General features: G+C 39.1%; 1 protein-coding gene and 1 long non-coding RNA gene across 3 annotated transcripts in view; both read left to right on the top strand.

Annotated features, from left to right (window-relative positions):
* The window catches only part of RNF19A (ring finger protein 19A, RBR E3 ubiquitin protein ligase), a 32157-nt gene extending 26004 nt beyond the window's left edge, over positions 1-6153 (top strand). For both annotated transcript variants that reach the window (XM_026690370.2, XM_026690356.2), the window contains 4 exons: positions 1370-1531; positions 2347-2557; positions 3293-3436; positions 4041-6153. In XM_026690370.2, the coding sequence (XP_026546155.2) occupies positions 1370-1531; positions 2347-2557; positions 3293-3436; positions 4041-4731 (1208 nt within the window). In that variant the 3' untranslated portion in view covers positions 4732-6153. The remainder of the gene's footprint in view (positions 1-1369; positions 1532-2346; positions 2558-3292; positions 3437-4040) is intronic.
* Positions 6154-7490: 1337 nt separating this feature from the next.
* On the top strand, positions 7491-11975 carry LOC148131524 (uncharacterized). Its single transcript, XR_015748992.1, has 2 exons — positions 7491-7571; positions 11760-11975. It is a non-coding gene; the product is annotated as an uncharacterized LOC148131524 (long non-coding RNA).
* Positions 11976-14761: the final 2786 nt, after the last annotated feature.

The raw sequence follows: 14761 nt of genomic DNA, 5'->3' as shown, positions 1-14761 counted from the left end.
CTGACTGCCCCCCCTCCATTTATTCTCTGCCTTCCGAGTCCCAGCTGATTGGCTGGGTCTTCTTTTGTTGCCCTACACAGGAGAAGAGGGCTGGAAAGCAGGTTAGTGGGATGGGGGGGGAAGAAATGGGATTTTGCAGTAACCTTCCCCTGCCATGCCCACCCAGCACACCACGCCCACCAAGCCACACCCACAGAACCGGTAGTAAAAAAAATTGAATCCCACCACTGAAACTAACTGTCCACATTGATAGGAGTGGAACCGCTAAAAATAGTACTCAACTCTTACAGGTGATCTAGAAGGAAACTAAATAGTGCTAAATGCTTCTGAAGAATCTATTAGTAACATGGAGGAAGGGAGCAACTCTAATTAAGGTCCTAACAGAGATATTCTCCTAGTGTGACTGATACCATTTTTGTCTCGTGCCTGAATCTGCCTGGAATAAAACTGTTTCCCCTAGAATCTTTTGTAATTGATTCCCCACCAGCTTGTCAAAAACTTACCTCAAAAGGGAAGTCTGGAGACAATGCAAAGTCTTCTCCAAGAGACAGTGGTACCAGGCAGTATAATATCTAAGTAGCATTAACTATCTCTTGAATCCAGCAAATCCCGAATCTTCTTGAGGGAGACGGTCAGTCACGAAAGCTTTAACAAACAAAGCTTTAACACACCCTGCATGGCAGCTTGAAGAAGCCAGGAGGACCATGGTTATTTCAGAACCCACTCTACAGGAAACTTTTCCACTTAATCATGTTCCACAAGATCAAATCCTAAGGAATTACTTTGCTCATCTTAGAAGACTCTGCCCAGTGGGATCAAAACCAGCGAGGGCATAAGCTACTTCATCTGCAATGAAACCTGTAAATTAATCCCAGGAGTCTTCAGGCATTTTGCTCCACCCATCCTTCCCAAGAAGGATCTGGGTAATTATGAATAAAATTGCTAAGCAAGAATTTATGGCCATAATAAATATAGAAAAGAATCTCTGTCATCCCTCTCTAGGTTTGGACGTGAGTTCTTACCACTTAACTGCTTCCACTTTGGATTGTGTTCAGTCGTACTAGGTGCCTTTTCAATCACTTTATTTTCCCTCAGGAAATCATTAAAGCAAGGAACTGCTTGAGATGGAAAAGTGAAGATATAAGTTCAATGTTATCTAGCGATGTAGGTGTCTCTATATTTCAGAAATTATGAGGCGTGAGGTAGAACTGCCCACTAAATTGTCAGGGAGATAATGTCCCCTTTGGAAACTTTCTGGATCCAGAAAGTTTGCTAAATGGTGAAGTTAAGAAATACACAGTGATCACTAAAAAAAAAAAAAAAAAGGACAGGTGTGCTAATCACAGTATTATATTTTGTTTCCCTATAGGTATTGGAGTCCCTATTATGCTGGCCTATGTGTATGGAGTAGTTCCCATTTCTCTCTGTCGAAGTGGAGGTTGTGGAGTATCAGCTGGCAATGGGAAGGGTGTCAGAATAGAATTTGATGATGAAAATGATATAACTGTGAGTGGAGCAAATGCAGCAGCAGGTAAAAAATAAGATCTTTATCATATTTGTCCGGCTGCTTGTCCACAAAAGCATTTTGGAGAAGTGTATAGAGGCCTTTTTGGAGAGACGTAGAAAACAAATATAGTCAATATCCAGATATGTTTTTTATTTGCAGTGTGTGCTATGTTCTGTAGTGATTTGTATAATCCTACACTTCTCAGAAAAAATCAATTCGTAGCAGCCTTAAAGGATACCTTCCTTTATTGAGGATATCTTAAACTTTCTCTGTATTAACTTATCAGGGAAATTAATAGATAAAATCATTTTCTAGATACTGTTTCTTCTCTTAACGCTCTAATGCCATTGATTCAATATTAGTGTCACTTGCCCTGCTTGTGATTTTGATTTGGTAACTTTTGATTGAAAATGGGAGATAAAATGACATTCACTAGTGAAATGTTACTTTCCTGACAAAATAAAACTGGTCCAAACTGTAATCTAGTTTGAGAACAACTTTATTATTTCCCAGTACTAATTCTGGAATAACAATAGAATTAGAAACTATTAAGGGTCATTATTTTGTAGTTGGTATTCTTCTTTTTCAAGAGAAAATTTGATTCTTTTTAGGAAATTATTTTATACAATTTCCTCATTATATTAGCCTAGGCCTACAATCAAAAGATGACAGCGTTTTCTTTTACTGGCATAATTGTATCAATCTAAGACCAACATCCCCATATCGGTTCTTGAAGAATTGGAAAAACTCTACAGTCTTTATTACTGGAGCTTCCATAAAAGCAAAGCCTTCTATAATATGAAACTTTAGTAAAAGATATATTCCCTTTTCTGTTTTAGACACTACATCAGTAGCAGAGGCGCGTCACAATCCTAGCATAGGGGAAGAAAGTGTTGGATTGACTGGAAGCCTAAGTGCAAGTGGCAGCCATATGGACAGAATAGGAGTCATTCGAGACAATCTGAGTGAGACAGCCAGCACTATGGCCTTGGCTGGAGCTAGCATCACAGGAAGTCTGTCAGGAAGTGCAATGGTCAACTGCTTCAACCGGTAAGATAATGCATTCCAAGTGTTCAACTCTAATTGACTATTTGTTACATAAACTGTAATTAACAATGGAATAATATGTTTTAGCTGATTGTTGTAAATTATGATATCTACCTTTTGAATACTTGTGGACACACTCTGAAAACAGTGATTAAATTTTAGTTGGATAAAAGAAGAATTCCAATTCCAATAATGGCGATATGTATGGAGAGATAGGAATTCTAGCATATATGGCTTTTATTTTTAGGATTATAGTTTAGGGCAGAGTTCTCCAACCTTTTCAGCTTTCTGAACTGGTGGAGGGGATCGAGGGGATGGTTCCATGTGTGCAGTGGGCACACGCACCACCGCACATGCACATTCTTGTTCGCTGCTTGCACGTATGCTCTCACCCGCCACTTCTGCGGCCTGGTTCCTTGCCGCAGCCTGGGGGGTTGGGAATCCCCGATTTAAGAAAAACACTCTTGCATGAAAATGAGATTGTTGTAAATGGAAAAACTTGTGATATGTTACCATACTAGAAATTAACTGCTTGTATTATTTGAAAGGAAACAATTTAATTCTGGCTATTTCTCATGTAATTTTTTTAGGATTTACCATTATAATTTATTAAGGGATATTTTACTTAATTTGCTGTGAGAATTCTTCACTGGGTGCTGGTAAACATGTAAAATATTTCAATATATATCAACATAGAAAAATGCAAGTTTATTGAGCTAATACTGAATTTTCACTCAGGTTGGAAGTCCAAGCAGATGTGCAGAAGGAGAGATGCAGTTTGAGTGGCGAATCTGGCACTGTTAGCTTAGGAACAGTGAGTGACAATGCCAGCACCAAAGCAATGGCTGGGTCCATTATAAATTCCTATGTCCCATTGGACAGGTAAGTTTGAACTATGTTGATAAAATCAGTATTTATATGCTGTGCAAGAAATCTCTGGTATGATTATTAATTGATTATGCGCTATCAAGTAGATGTTGACTCTTAGTGACCACAGATATATTGTTATGGTAAGAGTCTTAAATAATTATGTCAAGTCCAGAATATATTTTGTTTTTTAATTTAATTTAATTGATGAACTTCCGCATGTATATATATCTAGGAAGGCATTTTGTCTACTCTAATAGCATGCAGAAGTTTAGGTATCCTCAGATCATATTGTATGGAAATTTCAATTGTGTCAACTACTGAAGTCAAAGCATGGTTTGAAAGTCAAAACCTCTCCTAGCTTTGTCTTGGTCTGATCAGATCTATAATATAAAATCCACCAATTATTTCAGATTAGTTTCTGTAAAATAACTTTTAAACTTTTAAAAGTAATATTGATGAATCATCCTCTTAGCAAGATAGGACATCTTTTTTCAAGCTTTGCATTAATTGTTGCATGCACATTTTAAAATGTTGTTTATATAACTGAATTTAACCGGGACAAGTTTGCAGATGTTCTACCATAAAACAGAACTGTTATCCTTTTTTTCTTACTTAGAGATGGTAGCAGCATGGAGGTACAAGTAGACATTGAATCGAAGCCTGCAAAATTCAGGCACAACAGTGGGAGCAGCAGCATGGATGATGGTTGTGCTGCAGGCCGCAGTAATGCTGGTGGTTCTTCCGCCTGCTTGTCTGATAACAAATCAAGTGTCCCCAAGTGGCCCAAAGAAGCATCAGCAGGGAAAAAGTGCAAAGGTAAACTCAGAAAAAAGAATAGCACGAAGATAAATGAAACCCGAGAGGACATGGATGCTCAGTTGTTGGAGCAGCAAAGCAACAACTCCAGTGAATTTGACTCTCCCTCCCTCAGTGATAGTGTCCCATCTGTAGCCGACTCTCACTCAAGTCATTTTTCCGAGTTTAGTTGTTCTGACCTGGAGAGCATGAAAACCTCGTGCAGCCACGGCTCCAGCGATTATCACACCCGCTTTAATACTGTGAGCGTTCTGCCAGAGGTCGAAAATGACCGCTTAGAAAACTCTCCTCCCCAGGGGGGCAGTTTGCTGTTTGTGCCAGTTGCTCCAAACTCAGAGGTTCCCCAGCTGAGTCACATTGCTGAAGAATGCATCTGCAAGGGGATTTCCAGTAGTGCAGGTGTGAATACTGGTGAAACACTGAAAGAAAGAAATAACAACCATTCACCCCAGGTTACGAAATTAAGCACTTCACTTCAGACGGAGATTTAAACCTTTTACGTGCTGCAGAAATGTATTTACCACTAAAGAGCCTTGCCAGGCCACTTTAAGAAGCAAGGCTTCAATGCAACTTACGTTTGGATATATGTCTCTATTAAGGCTTGCGTGGAACTATGTGAAGTGACATGAAGATTATAACAAGTGCATTACAATAAAACATTATATTGATGTTTTGTATTTTTGCCATAACTTTGCTGAAAGTCTGTATTTGGTGAACTTGAATGGGGGAAATTAGCCACTTGTAGGCTTGGTATAAAACCTCAGTATGGATTTCAGGTATACAGCAAAAAAACCAATCCCTGCTCAAAATGAGTTGCTGTAACCATACCAAAAAATCAGTTCTGATAATTTTGTGTGGAGAAGAATATCATTATGTTAAGTGATGTTGGAACACATTCTTTAAGCAAGGTTATGACATATAGCATAACTTTAAATTAAAAAGAAATTGGTACTTGATATACAATAGGTAGCAAAGTGACGTCTCCTTATCAGAAAGTGGGGGTAATTTAATTATATTTGCAATTGACAGCAAAATAGAAGGTTTACAATGTAAGGTGTATAAAGTTTTTGTACAATGTTAAGAGCAATTAATTTGTTATCGTTGTAGAGAACCTGATATAGTCACCTTCACCAGGGGACTTCAGTTATGCTGTTTAATTCTTGGTGCCTTTGGAAAAGACTGGGTTTATAAGTGCCTGGTCTGATGATTTCACTGTTAAGTTTTCCAGAATGTTGTCAGTTGCCACCTTCTTGGAATCTAGAGGAAAACTGCAGCGAATCAACTAACTGTGGTAGATTAATAGGATTCATAATACTGAAGTATTAGCCTACCAAAGATTCACTCAGGCTTTTAGCAGATAACTTTTCTGACATCCTTTAGCAAATCACATGCACAGGAAAAAAAAAAAAAAAAGCACAGTGCAGAGCTTGCACATCTTTGAAAATGGGCTCTAAAAATGGCTGGCTTGCCAGGAGGGGTATGCCACATGTCCTGCTTATGGTTCAGCTGAACATGAGTTGAAGCTCACTTAAGCGCCTGCACTGTTAAATGTTTGCCACACAAGTCATAATGATGTATGCTCTTCGCCCTTCAAGAGAGAGAGAGAGGAAAAAAAAGATTTTGGATTTTGGCACAGAAGCCTTCAATAATTAGGTTTTGTGTGTGTATGTGTGAATGAGGCATTTTTTTTGTAAGTATTGCCATTATGGTGCTACTGAAAACATGAGAAGAAGGTTGTTATGGGCCGCAGCCATCTTCTCTGGCCTCCTGGATTATTTTCTTTAATCAGCTTATAACACTAGTGTCGGATACATTATTTGGTAATGCTTGTTATGATATTTGTATATTTGCTATTTTTTGTTTGCTCAATGGAGTGTGTAAACTACATACCTGAAATAAATGTCTGAATGCTATTTCACTGTCTTCTGTCCTTAGAACAAAGGGCTTTTTATGTTGCATTGTGCTGAATTACATTCTCCCCTCCAGAAGTCTTTCACATCTGCTTTATTGTTGTCGGAGAAGCAGAACTTCTCTACAAGAACCAGGCTTCCTATTGGAGAAGGACTGATCATCATACATAAGCTTTACAAAGTGAAAGGGCCCAGATTCCACCTTTTCCCCCGTTAAAATTGTCTCGTGTTAATGATGTGAAGATGCCTTTTTAGATGTAATAGAGGATCACTACTTGGTTTGCCAAACCGAGTTGATCAATGCATCTACTTGTTATACAGTACTTTCCTATGAGTCTAAGAGGTGGAATTAATTGAATCTAGACTCACCCTTCTATGTACATCACCAGCCTTTTCTTTGTGTACTTGAATTGAAATTTGGCTGCAGGGGGGAGACGATCTTCACTAGTTGCCCATATTTTCTGTTATAAAAGGTCCGCCAGTCTTCTTTTATCTTATGTCTTACATTTGGTTGTCTTGATCTGGATAGTAATATTTTTCAGAACTTTCTTTGCTGTGATGAAAAATGACCAGCCATATAATTTAATAATATAAAATGCTAAGTTTAACTTTTTAAATATCCTACCTAAATACATTTTTGTATCTCAATATACTAGGCTGCTGTCACATGTAATTTTATGCAAGTTTCATTTAGAATTCAGGCTTAATTATGATTTCTCTGTAACATCTCCCATATCCAAAGAAATAACTGAATCGAGTATTGTGAATTAAGAGCTATTTCATCAAAAAATCCTTTAATTTGCATATGGAAGTAATTTACTCCACGCAACTAATTTAAATCAAATTAAGAAACAGCAAAAGCCATTGTTACACTTAGAGGAAGTACCATTGGAATCACTAAAAGATGGACAAAAAGGCATTGATTTCTCTATGTAGCTGGAAGGCAGATGTTCAAAATCGTTCCTATTCTAAGAACTCCTCCCTTATATTCATGGATTCTGAGTTAAGTTAGGAGGACAAGATAGTCCTCATTTAGTGAATCACAATTGGGATAAGAACCTTAGTTGTTCAATGAAGTGGGAGCTAAGTGAAACTGCATTTGTGCTTATGAACTTACTTCAGATTTACGGGTGTGCAAAAGATGTAAACATGAGTGATCACAAGATTACTTTTTCATCACTTTGTAACTGAATAGTTGCTAAATGAGGCAGTTGCTCAATGAGGATTACCCATTGTTTAATTTTACTGTCTAAAATTACCAGCAAAAAAGCATCAGAAAAATGGAAGAACAATATATAAAAATAATAAAACAGAAAGATTGAATAATGTGGATTTTTAATGTCTGCACTGATGAATTCTCTCTCCTTCTGCAGGATCAGACTGATAGGTCTATCATTCAGTGATCAGAATGGTATATCCTGGTAAGTTCTACAACTGTTTTCAATCACCAAAGACAGAGTTGTAAGGAAAGGAATATTCTGCAATAGCACCTCTAGAGAGGGTCAGTAGAGATTATTGATGCGACTCCAAGGCACAAAACTTTGTTAGAAATTTTACACTAAAAAGGCAGATTTGCCTGCTTGCAAATTTCTAGGGAAATCAAGAAGCTTCAGCTGAATATATGACTCTCCCAATCCATCTAGTTGGCTCCCAATCCAAATCTAAGATTTTTTACAAGAAAATAAAATTGCAGCTTGCCATACTACTTTGCAGTCCCTACTTCTATTATGGCTGTGGCCAGCTCTGTACCAAGCCGCTCAGTTGATTTAATACATATTTATAAACTATTTGGATGGAGGGTTAAAAAAATAGAATCACATTTGCAGATAACAAAAATAAAGATACCAAACCCCTTAGAGTAGTGGTGGCTAACCTTTTTGGGCTCCTGTGCTGAAAATTGCACGCTCACGTGCGAAGGCAATGTGCATGGGCCAACCTCAACGACCCAGCGTATGCTGCATGTCTGCATATGCACGTGTCTCCTGCGCACCCCCACGTCCGGCACATGTGCGCCAGGTACCCAACAATCAGCAGGCGGCACGTGCGCATATGCAGCAAGGGTGCGATTCAAATTTTTAACAACTGGTTCTGTGGCTGTGGCTTAGGTGGTGGGTGTGGCTTGGTCATGTGACTGGGTGGACATGGCTTGGTCATGTTATTGGCTGGGCGTGGCCAACTCAATATCACTCACATCAAGGCATGCATCTCCTCGCCTGGCCTCTCATGACTGTGGGGATGCTGCAACAGTCGTAAGTGTGAAAAATGGTCATAAGTCACTTTTTTCAGTGCCGTTGTAACTTTGAATGGTCACTCCACACAAGCAAAGTACCAGCAAAGGAGGGGGAAAAAACTCCAGAGACGTTCCTGAGACAGGAAGTCTAGTCCTGCCAAGAGTGTAATAAGGGTTAACGGAGAGGCAGTTTCTGTAAGCAACTCCAGAATGTTTCCTTCCTGCCTTCCTTACAGAATTAGGCCAGCAATTTCTTCTAACAAATTCTACTAGCGAATAGGTGTGAACTGGTAGAATCCCACCCCTGATATGTAGTGGGGCTCTTCCAGGCAACCTCTCGCGTGCCAGCTGAGGTGATTCTGTTCCACTTCTGGCACGTGTGCCATAGGTTAGCCATCACGGCCTTTGAGGAAACTCAGGATTTAAAAGAACTTTGACAAGCTGAGACAATGGGTAGAATCCAGCAAGATGAATTTCAACGGGCAAAAGAAAATATATCTTGTGTTTGCAGGAGAAAAAAGACAAGAATATGAAATGGCAGAAATCATACCAGGCAGCTGTATATAGTGTGCAATGCAGGGCTGTCAAACTTGGTCTGGGTGCATCACGCGCTGGCCACGCCCTCGCCTGGTTTAGCAAAGGGGGGGGGGAAGTCCTGATATGTCACGTGATACCACCATGACAATGTGAGTTTGACACCCATGCAATAAGGGATCTCGGTTTCCTGGTGGATCACAAGCTGAACATGAGCCAATAGAATGATGCAGCTTCCCAAAAGGGAAATGAAATCCAAGCTTGCCTCTTAGTGAAGTATAATAGAAAGATCAAGAAAAGACATTGTTCTTTCAATTTGTGTTATTCCCTGCTTAAAATAGTAACCAGTTTAGAACAGCGGTCGCTAACTGGTGGGCCATGAGAAAATTTTGGTGGGCCGCAGAGAAATCACACCCCCGGAGCACCCCCACAAAGCAATTAATCCAGGCTGTGCAGAAACACAAGGCTGCGCAGTCCACATGGCCCCCAGGAACCCTCCCCGCCCACTCACTCCTTACCCGGCAAACTTGCCTGCTAAACTGCTATTTTTCCTTTTTCCGACCATCATCTGTTCTGCTGTGCCTGGAGATTTAGATTAGCTAGGAAGCAGGAAATGGTTGGATTTCTTGCTTTCTAACTAGTCTTTAGATCTTCGGCTCAGCACAGCACACTTAGGACTGAAGGTTTGCTTGCAAGCAAATTAAGTGCAGACTCACGGCAAGCAAATTTGAGAGACTGAGCTAGCCAATGGCAGATAGATAGATCACTGAATGATTCTGTGAGCAACTCAATCTGCCTGCTTTGCCTGATTTTGGGTAAAAGTTGCTCTTTTTTAAAATAAAAAATTCAATATTTACATGCATGGTGTGTTGTGAGTTAATTTTGTGAGTTTGCAAGCAAATTTTATGTGACAGACTGAGCTAGCCAATGGCAGATAGATAGATCTCTGAATGAATCTGTGATTCTGTGAGCAACTCAATCTGCCTGCTTTGATTTTGGGTAAAAGTTTCTCTTTTTTTATAAAAAAATCAATAGTTATATAAATATTTATAATATTTACATTCAAGCCATGCCCAGCCAGTCACATGGCCACCAAGCCACACCCACAAATTAGGCCATGCCCACAGAACTGGTTAGTGGTCCCTGAGATCAAAAATTATGAGTTTGGTGGTCCCTGAGGTCCAAAAGGTTGGTGACTCCTGGTTTAGAACACTGAAATTTAGAATGCACATTAACAAACTAGAACATGTTTGAATTATAAGACATACTCTACTGTATGGACATAAGATTTTCTTTATGGATGATGGAATAGACTTTCTGGAAGGTGGTAGGCTGTTTCGCATTGAATGGAGGTTGGATGATCTTATCTCTTGGACATGCTGTAGTAGTGGATTCCTACACAGGGAATGACTTTGGACTCCGTTGTCTCCAAGATTCCTTCGAAATATTCTAGCATTAATACAGGGATTGATGTGAAGGTGCAGGTTGTGTGATCATCCTCTGTAAGTGGATTTTTCTCTTAGTGTAAGCTTCATGAGAATTGGGCTTCTGGTGTCTCTTGTGATTCCTTCCTATTTCCCTCATTGAACACAAAGGCCGAGAATGAAAAGGATTGCAAGGTAGGCAGAGGTAGCAAAAGGGCAGGATCCACTTGAACTTCTGGATATGACCTCCTTGCCTTTATTCCTGTTCAATTTCGGTCCCTCTTGCATGCCACTTGTAATACCATTCAGGTGCTTGGGATTGACAGAGTCTGCATTTCGGGGCCTTCTGTAGTGCTGGTTCTTTGGCATTTATGTTTCTGCACATCTCCCACACACTTTGCAAGTTGCCTGGGCTTGCCCACATGGCTTCTGCAATTTTTCTGATTGCCAGAATATCTACCTACTCGATATATACTTGAAATGTATCCTACTCCTTGGCCAGAGTTTTTTTTTTTCCCTGGTCCTCAAAGTATGGACAAGAATAAAACCGTTGTTCCTTTTAGGAGGCAAAAATGGATATGGGGCAGAAAATAAGCGTTTAATGCACAATCCAACTAAAAAAGATATCATTAATGCTTTCCATTGGCTTCTTTTGGTGACCAAGAATTGTATGGCTAAGGATTAGCATGTAATTAGACACACCTTGCTTTGCACAGTGCCTCCTGGTATTCAAGTAATATCCTGTCCTGATTGTGTAGGTTCACTTCACAGCAAACGTAAGAAGCCACAATCATTTGTCAATCAGAAGTAGGCAATATGTAGCTGTCTAGGAACACTCCCTCACTTATGGTTGTAGTTAATTTAGCATATGGACTATAGACTCATGTTTATGCTAAATTGACTATTGTCACCCAGTAATATATACACTTCATACGTTACTGTTAAATACTGTTAAGGGAATTGATATGTAAACTTTTCATGCTTCATATAGCACATTCTTATTTTAAAAGTATTTAATATTTCTATGTGACAATCTGATATAATTTGAAAAAGCCTTTTAGGTACTAAGAAGAAAGTCTTATTTTGAATATATTGCAGATGAAAACTGACCAATTCTATTACTTCATTACCTCACCCAATTTCAACAAAGTTCCTTCCTCAGAATTGTTCTAGAACTTCCCTCTCCAATACAATACAAATATATAGTCGTCTTTTATCAGATAAGAAAGTCAATACATCGTTTGCAAAGTTTGGAAAACAGCCATGAATATCGGTAAAGAACTGGCTTCCCACTGACAAATTTTCACCCATTTGGTATTTATTAGGCTATTATTTATTCCTAGTTTTGATCTCCAACATATCATAAAATGTACATACCTTTATTTTCATTAAAACAAGCTTATACTTTTGTGTGACTGCAGGAGCCAAGCTAGGAAAGAAGCTGCTGCCATATTTGGAAAAACTTGTGTATGTTCTTCGTTCTTATGTTCTTACTCTACCTTTGATGAAATGGAAGGACACGTGACTTTGTGCTAGCAAGCATTGAGCCTGAATTTGTAGCTCTTGATGTGGATGTTTTAAGCAATTATCCATCCCATGCTTTTCAAAGCTATACATTAAAACTGCTGTTCTGAAAATATCTTGGAATGGTAAGGTCATGTTTTGAGAACAAGTACAGGTTTGGCTCCTAACTTATTTTTGCTTCAATGCCGTATTTGAACAGCCAGTATTTATATTTTACATTATCTAAAGAATCTTGTGGTTTGTGGTTGGGGTGTGCATACTTTGAAAACAATTGGGAGGACAGATCTCATGTGAGCACAGCAACATTCTGCAATTAACAGAGCCCCTCTACTTTCCAGCTTCTCCTGCAGCTATTGTGAGGAGTCAACTTTAATGAATCAACTCCTTAAAGCAGTGTTTCTCAACCTCAAGATGCATGGACTCCAACTTTCAGAATTCACCAGCCAGCATGCTGGGGAAGAGTTCTGGGAGTTCTGGGAGCTGGAATCCATGCAGCTTAAAGTTGATGGTTGAGAAATGCTGCATTTTTTTTAAAAAAAAAAGTGAAATGCTAAAATTTGGATATTCTGATATGTAAATGAAATTTTTCGTACTGTAAACTATACGGAAAATGTTATATTCTCTCTCCTTCTCCGGCATTCACAGAAAAGAAGCAAAGTTCTGTTCCAACTGATTAAAAATGCTATGATCACGTACTCAAATTAGTCCAGCAAATCAAGGAATGAGTAATGGATTACACGTTGAATATTACTGCTTAGCTGTTTCCGAAACCATTTTTCTCTGGAGTTTGATGCTTCACTGAACTCTGTTTGAAAGATTTAGGGGTGCTGTTAGGACAAAAATATTATTTTTCAAAGCAAATCAGGACTTCTTCAGTGAAATCTCTCCCTGGAAAGCGGATGTGACAGCTGCAGCAAAGACCAAAGAACCAATGAGTAGACTGGTTTTTTGGAACCTCTCTGGACAAGGGAAAGATAGCTTGCCCACATGTGCTCTGGAAGACTCCTTCCAGGAAACCTCAGGACAGAGTTCCATAGATTTCACCATCAGGAAATGTTGGAATTAGCCAACTTGCTCATACATGGTGGGGACTTTGAAAGGATACTAAGTTTCTAACTTGGCTACTAATAAAAATTGCCTATTTAACTATGTTAATACCATTACACATCTTTGGAAAGACAAGTTTCACAAGCCACAATGTTTAAATATACGGAACATCAAAGATGCAGTGATTTAAGAGAGACTATTATAGCCAAGGCCAAGTATGAACTTAATAGTCCATAATGTGCTTTTATACTAGATTATGAAGGTTCCCCTAAAACAGAGGTGGGGAACTATGGCCCCTTTATGACTTATGGACTTCAACTCCTAGAAGTTCTGAGCCAGCCTGGCTGGGTCAGGAATTCTGGGAGTTGAAGTCCACAAGTCATAAAAGGGCCATAGTTTCCCACTCCGGCCCTAAAAGATAAACCGCAAACAGAACTGGTACTATCAAATTAAATTGACCACATTTGTGAAGCGAAGTTATATTTTAATCCATAAACACCAAAACTAGTTTTTATATTAGAGAGCAAATGTTCACCTCAGGAACTGAATAACCAGTATCCTACAAAAACATTTTGGGGCATTCTGGAAGACAAAGCTGTTAACAAATAATAAAAATATGCCCAATATCTTTCTTTTAAAATATTTATTCATTACAAGAATTTTTATATCAATCAGCTGAATACCTTATTACAAAAACTCTTCAAGGGAAACAATTCAAGTGGATAAGCTCTTAACAATTTTTTTTTTCAGTTTCTAATCCAAGAAAACATTTACCGTATTTATCGGCGTATAACACGCACTTTTTCCCCCCTGAAAATAGGGGGCAAATGATGTATGCGTGTTATACGCCGATATAATGTTAAGAAGCCTTCGGTGAATGCTGCTGGGATCGGGATCAAGGACACAAATGAAAGAAGGGGAGGGAGGAAGCAACCAAGCCTGTCCTTCTCTCTGGGTCAGCTCTCTCAGTCGCTCTCTCGCTCCTCCACCAGCACAGGAAGAAACTGCTTCAAAGAAGCGGGGGCTTTTCCTGTCGCCGCAGCTTCCCTGAAGCGCCCGTTTCTCCCCACCCCCATCCCGTCCGCCCGCCCGCAGTGCTCCGTTCTGCCTGCCTGCCTGCCTTCGTTAATGGTTGAATCGGAACAGCTTCGGCTGAGTAAAAGAGGCGAATAGTTATTATTCTCAGCGAAGCTGCTCCCAAACAACCAGAAACTAAGGCAGGCAGGCAAATTTTTTTAATTTTTTTTCCTGAAATTTCCCTCTTAAAATGAAGATGCGTGTTATACGCCTGTGCGTGTTATACGCCGATAAATACGGTAATTCAACATAGTAGAAGTATCAAATGTACTTCTGTACTATTTCCTGTAATCTAATTTGGATTGCATACTATTAATAAATTAGTTTTTAGTTTAAAATATAATAACTCTATTGCTTTAAAACATTTTTTACACGTTTTGCTTCATCTTTGCTGTTCTGTAGTAAGTCACTAGCTTCGAGAAATCTCCCTCTGTATATTCAATGGAAGCAATTCGGAGAAGATTCAAATATCCCCTGTTGCAACCAGCTGCTAAAAGGTGTACAAATTCAGAACCCTCCAGCATGTTAATTCTGTAAGAGGAAGATGAGAAATGACTCGGGGGTTTTCTTGAAAGCCATACTCGACGTAAGCCAGATGAATTTGGAACAGCAAATGAAAGCAAAATTGAAGTTTACACACACTGTAGTTTGGTATGCATAGTGTCCATTTTTTTCCCCAACTGCAAAAACAAAGTGCTATCACTGTGTTACACTTTCATAGTCTTTCAACACATGCCCTCTTAAAATAAGATTCATAATTCCTTATTTAATGGGG

Source organism: Notechis scutatus, chromosome 3, assembly GCF_049901735.1.
Source record: "Notechis scutatus isolate UNSWTSFEM ecotype Mainland chromosome 3, rNotScu1.2, whole genome shotgun sequence".
Taxonomy (NCBI): domain Eukaryota; kingdom Metazoa; phylum Chordata; class Lepidosauria; order Squamata; family Elapidae; genus Notechis; species Notechis scutatus.
This window is presented reverse-complemented; position numbering and strand designations above follow the sequence as displayed.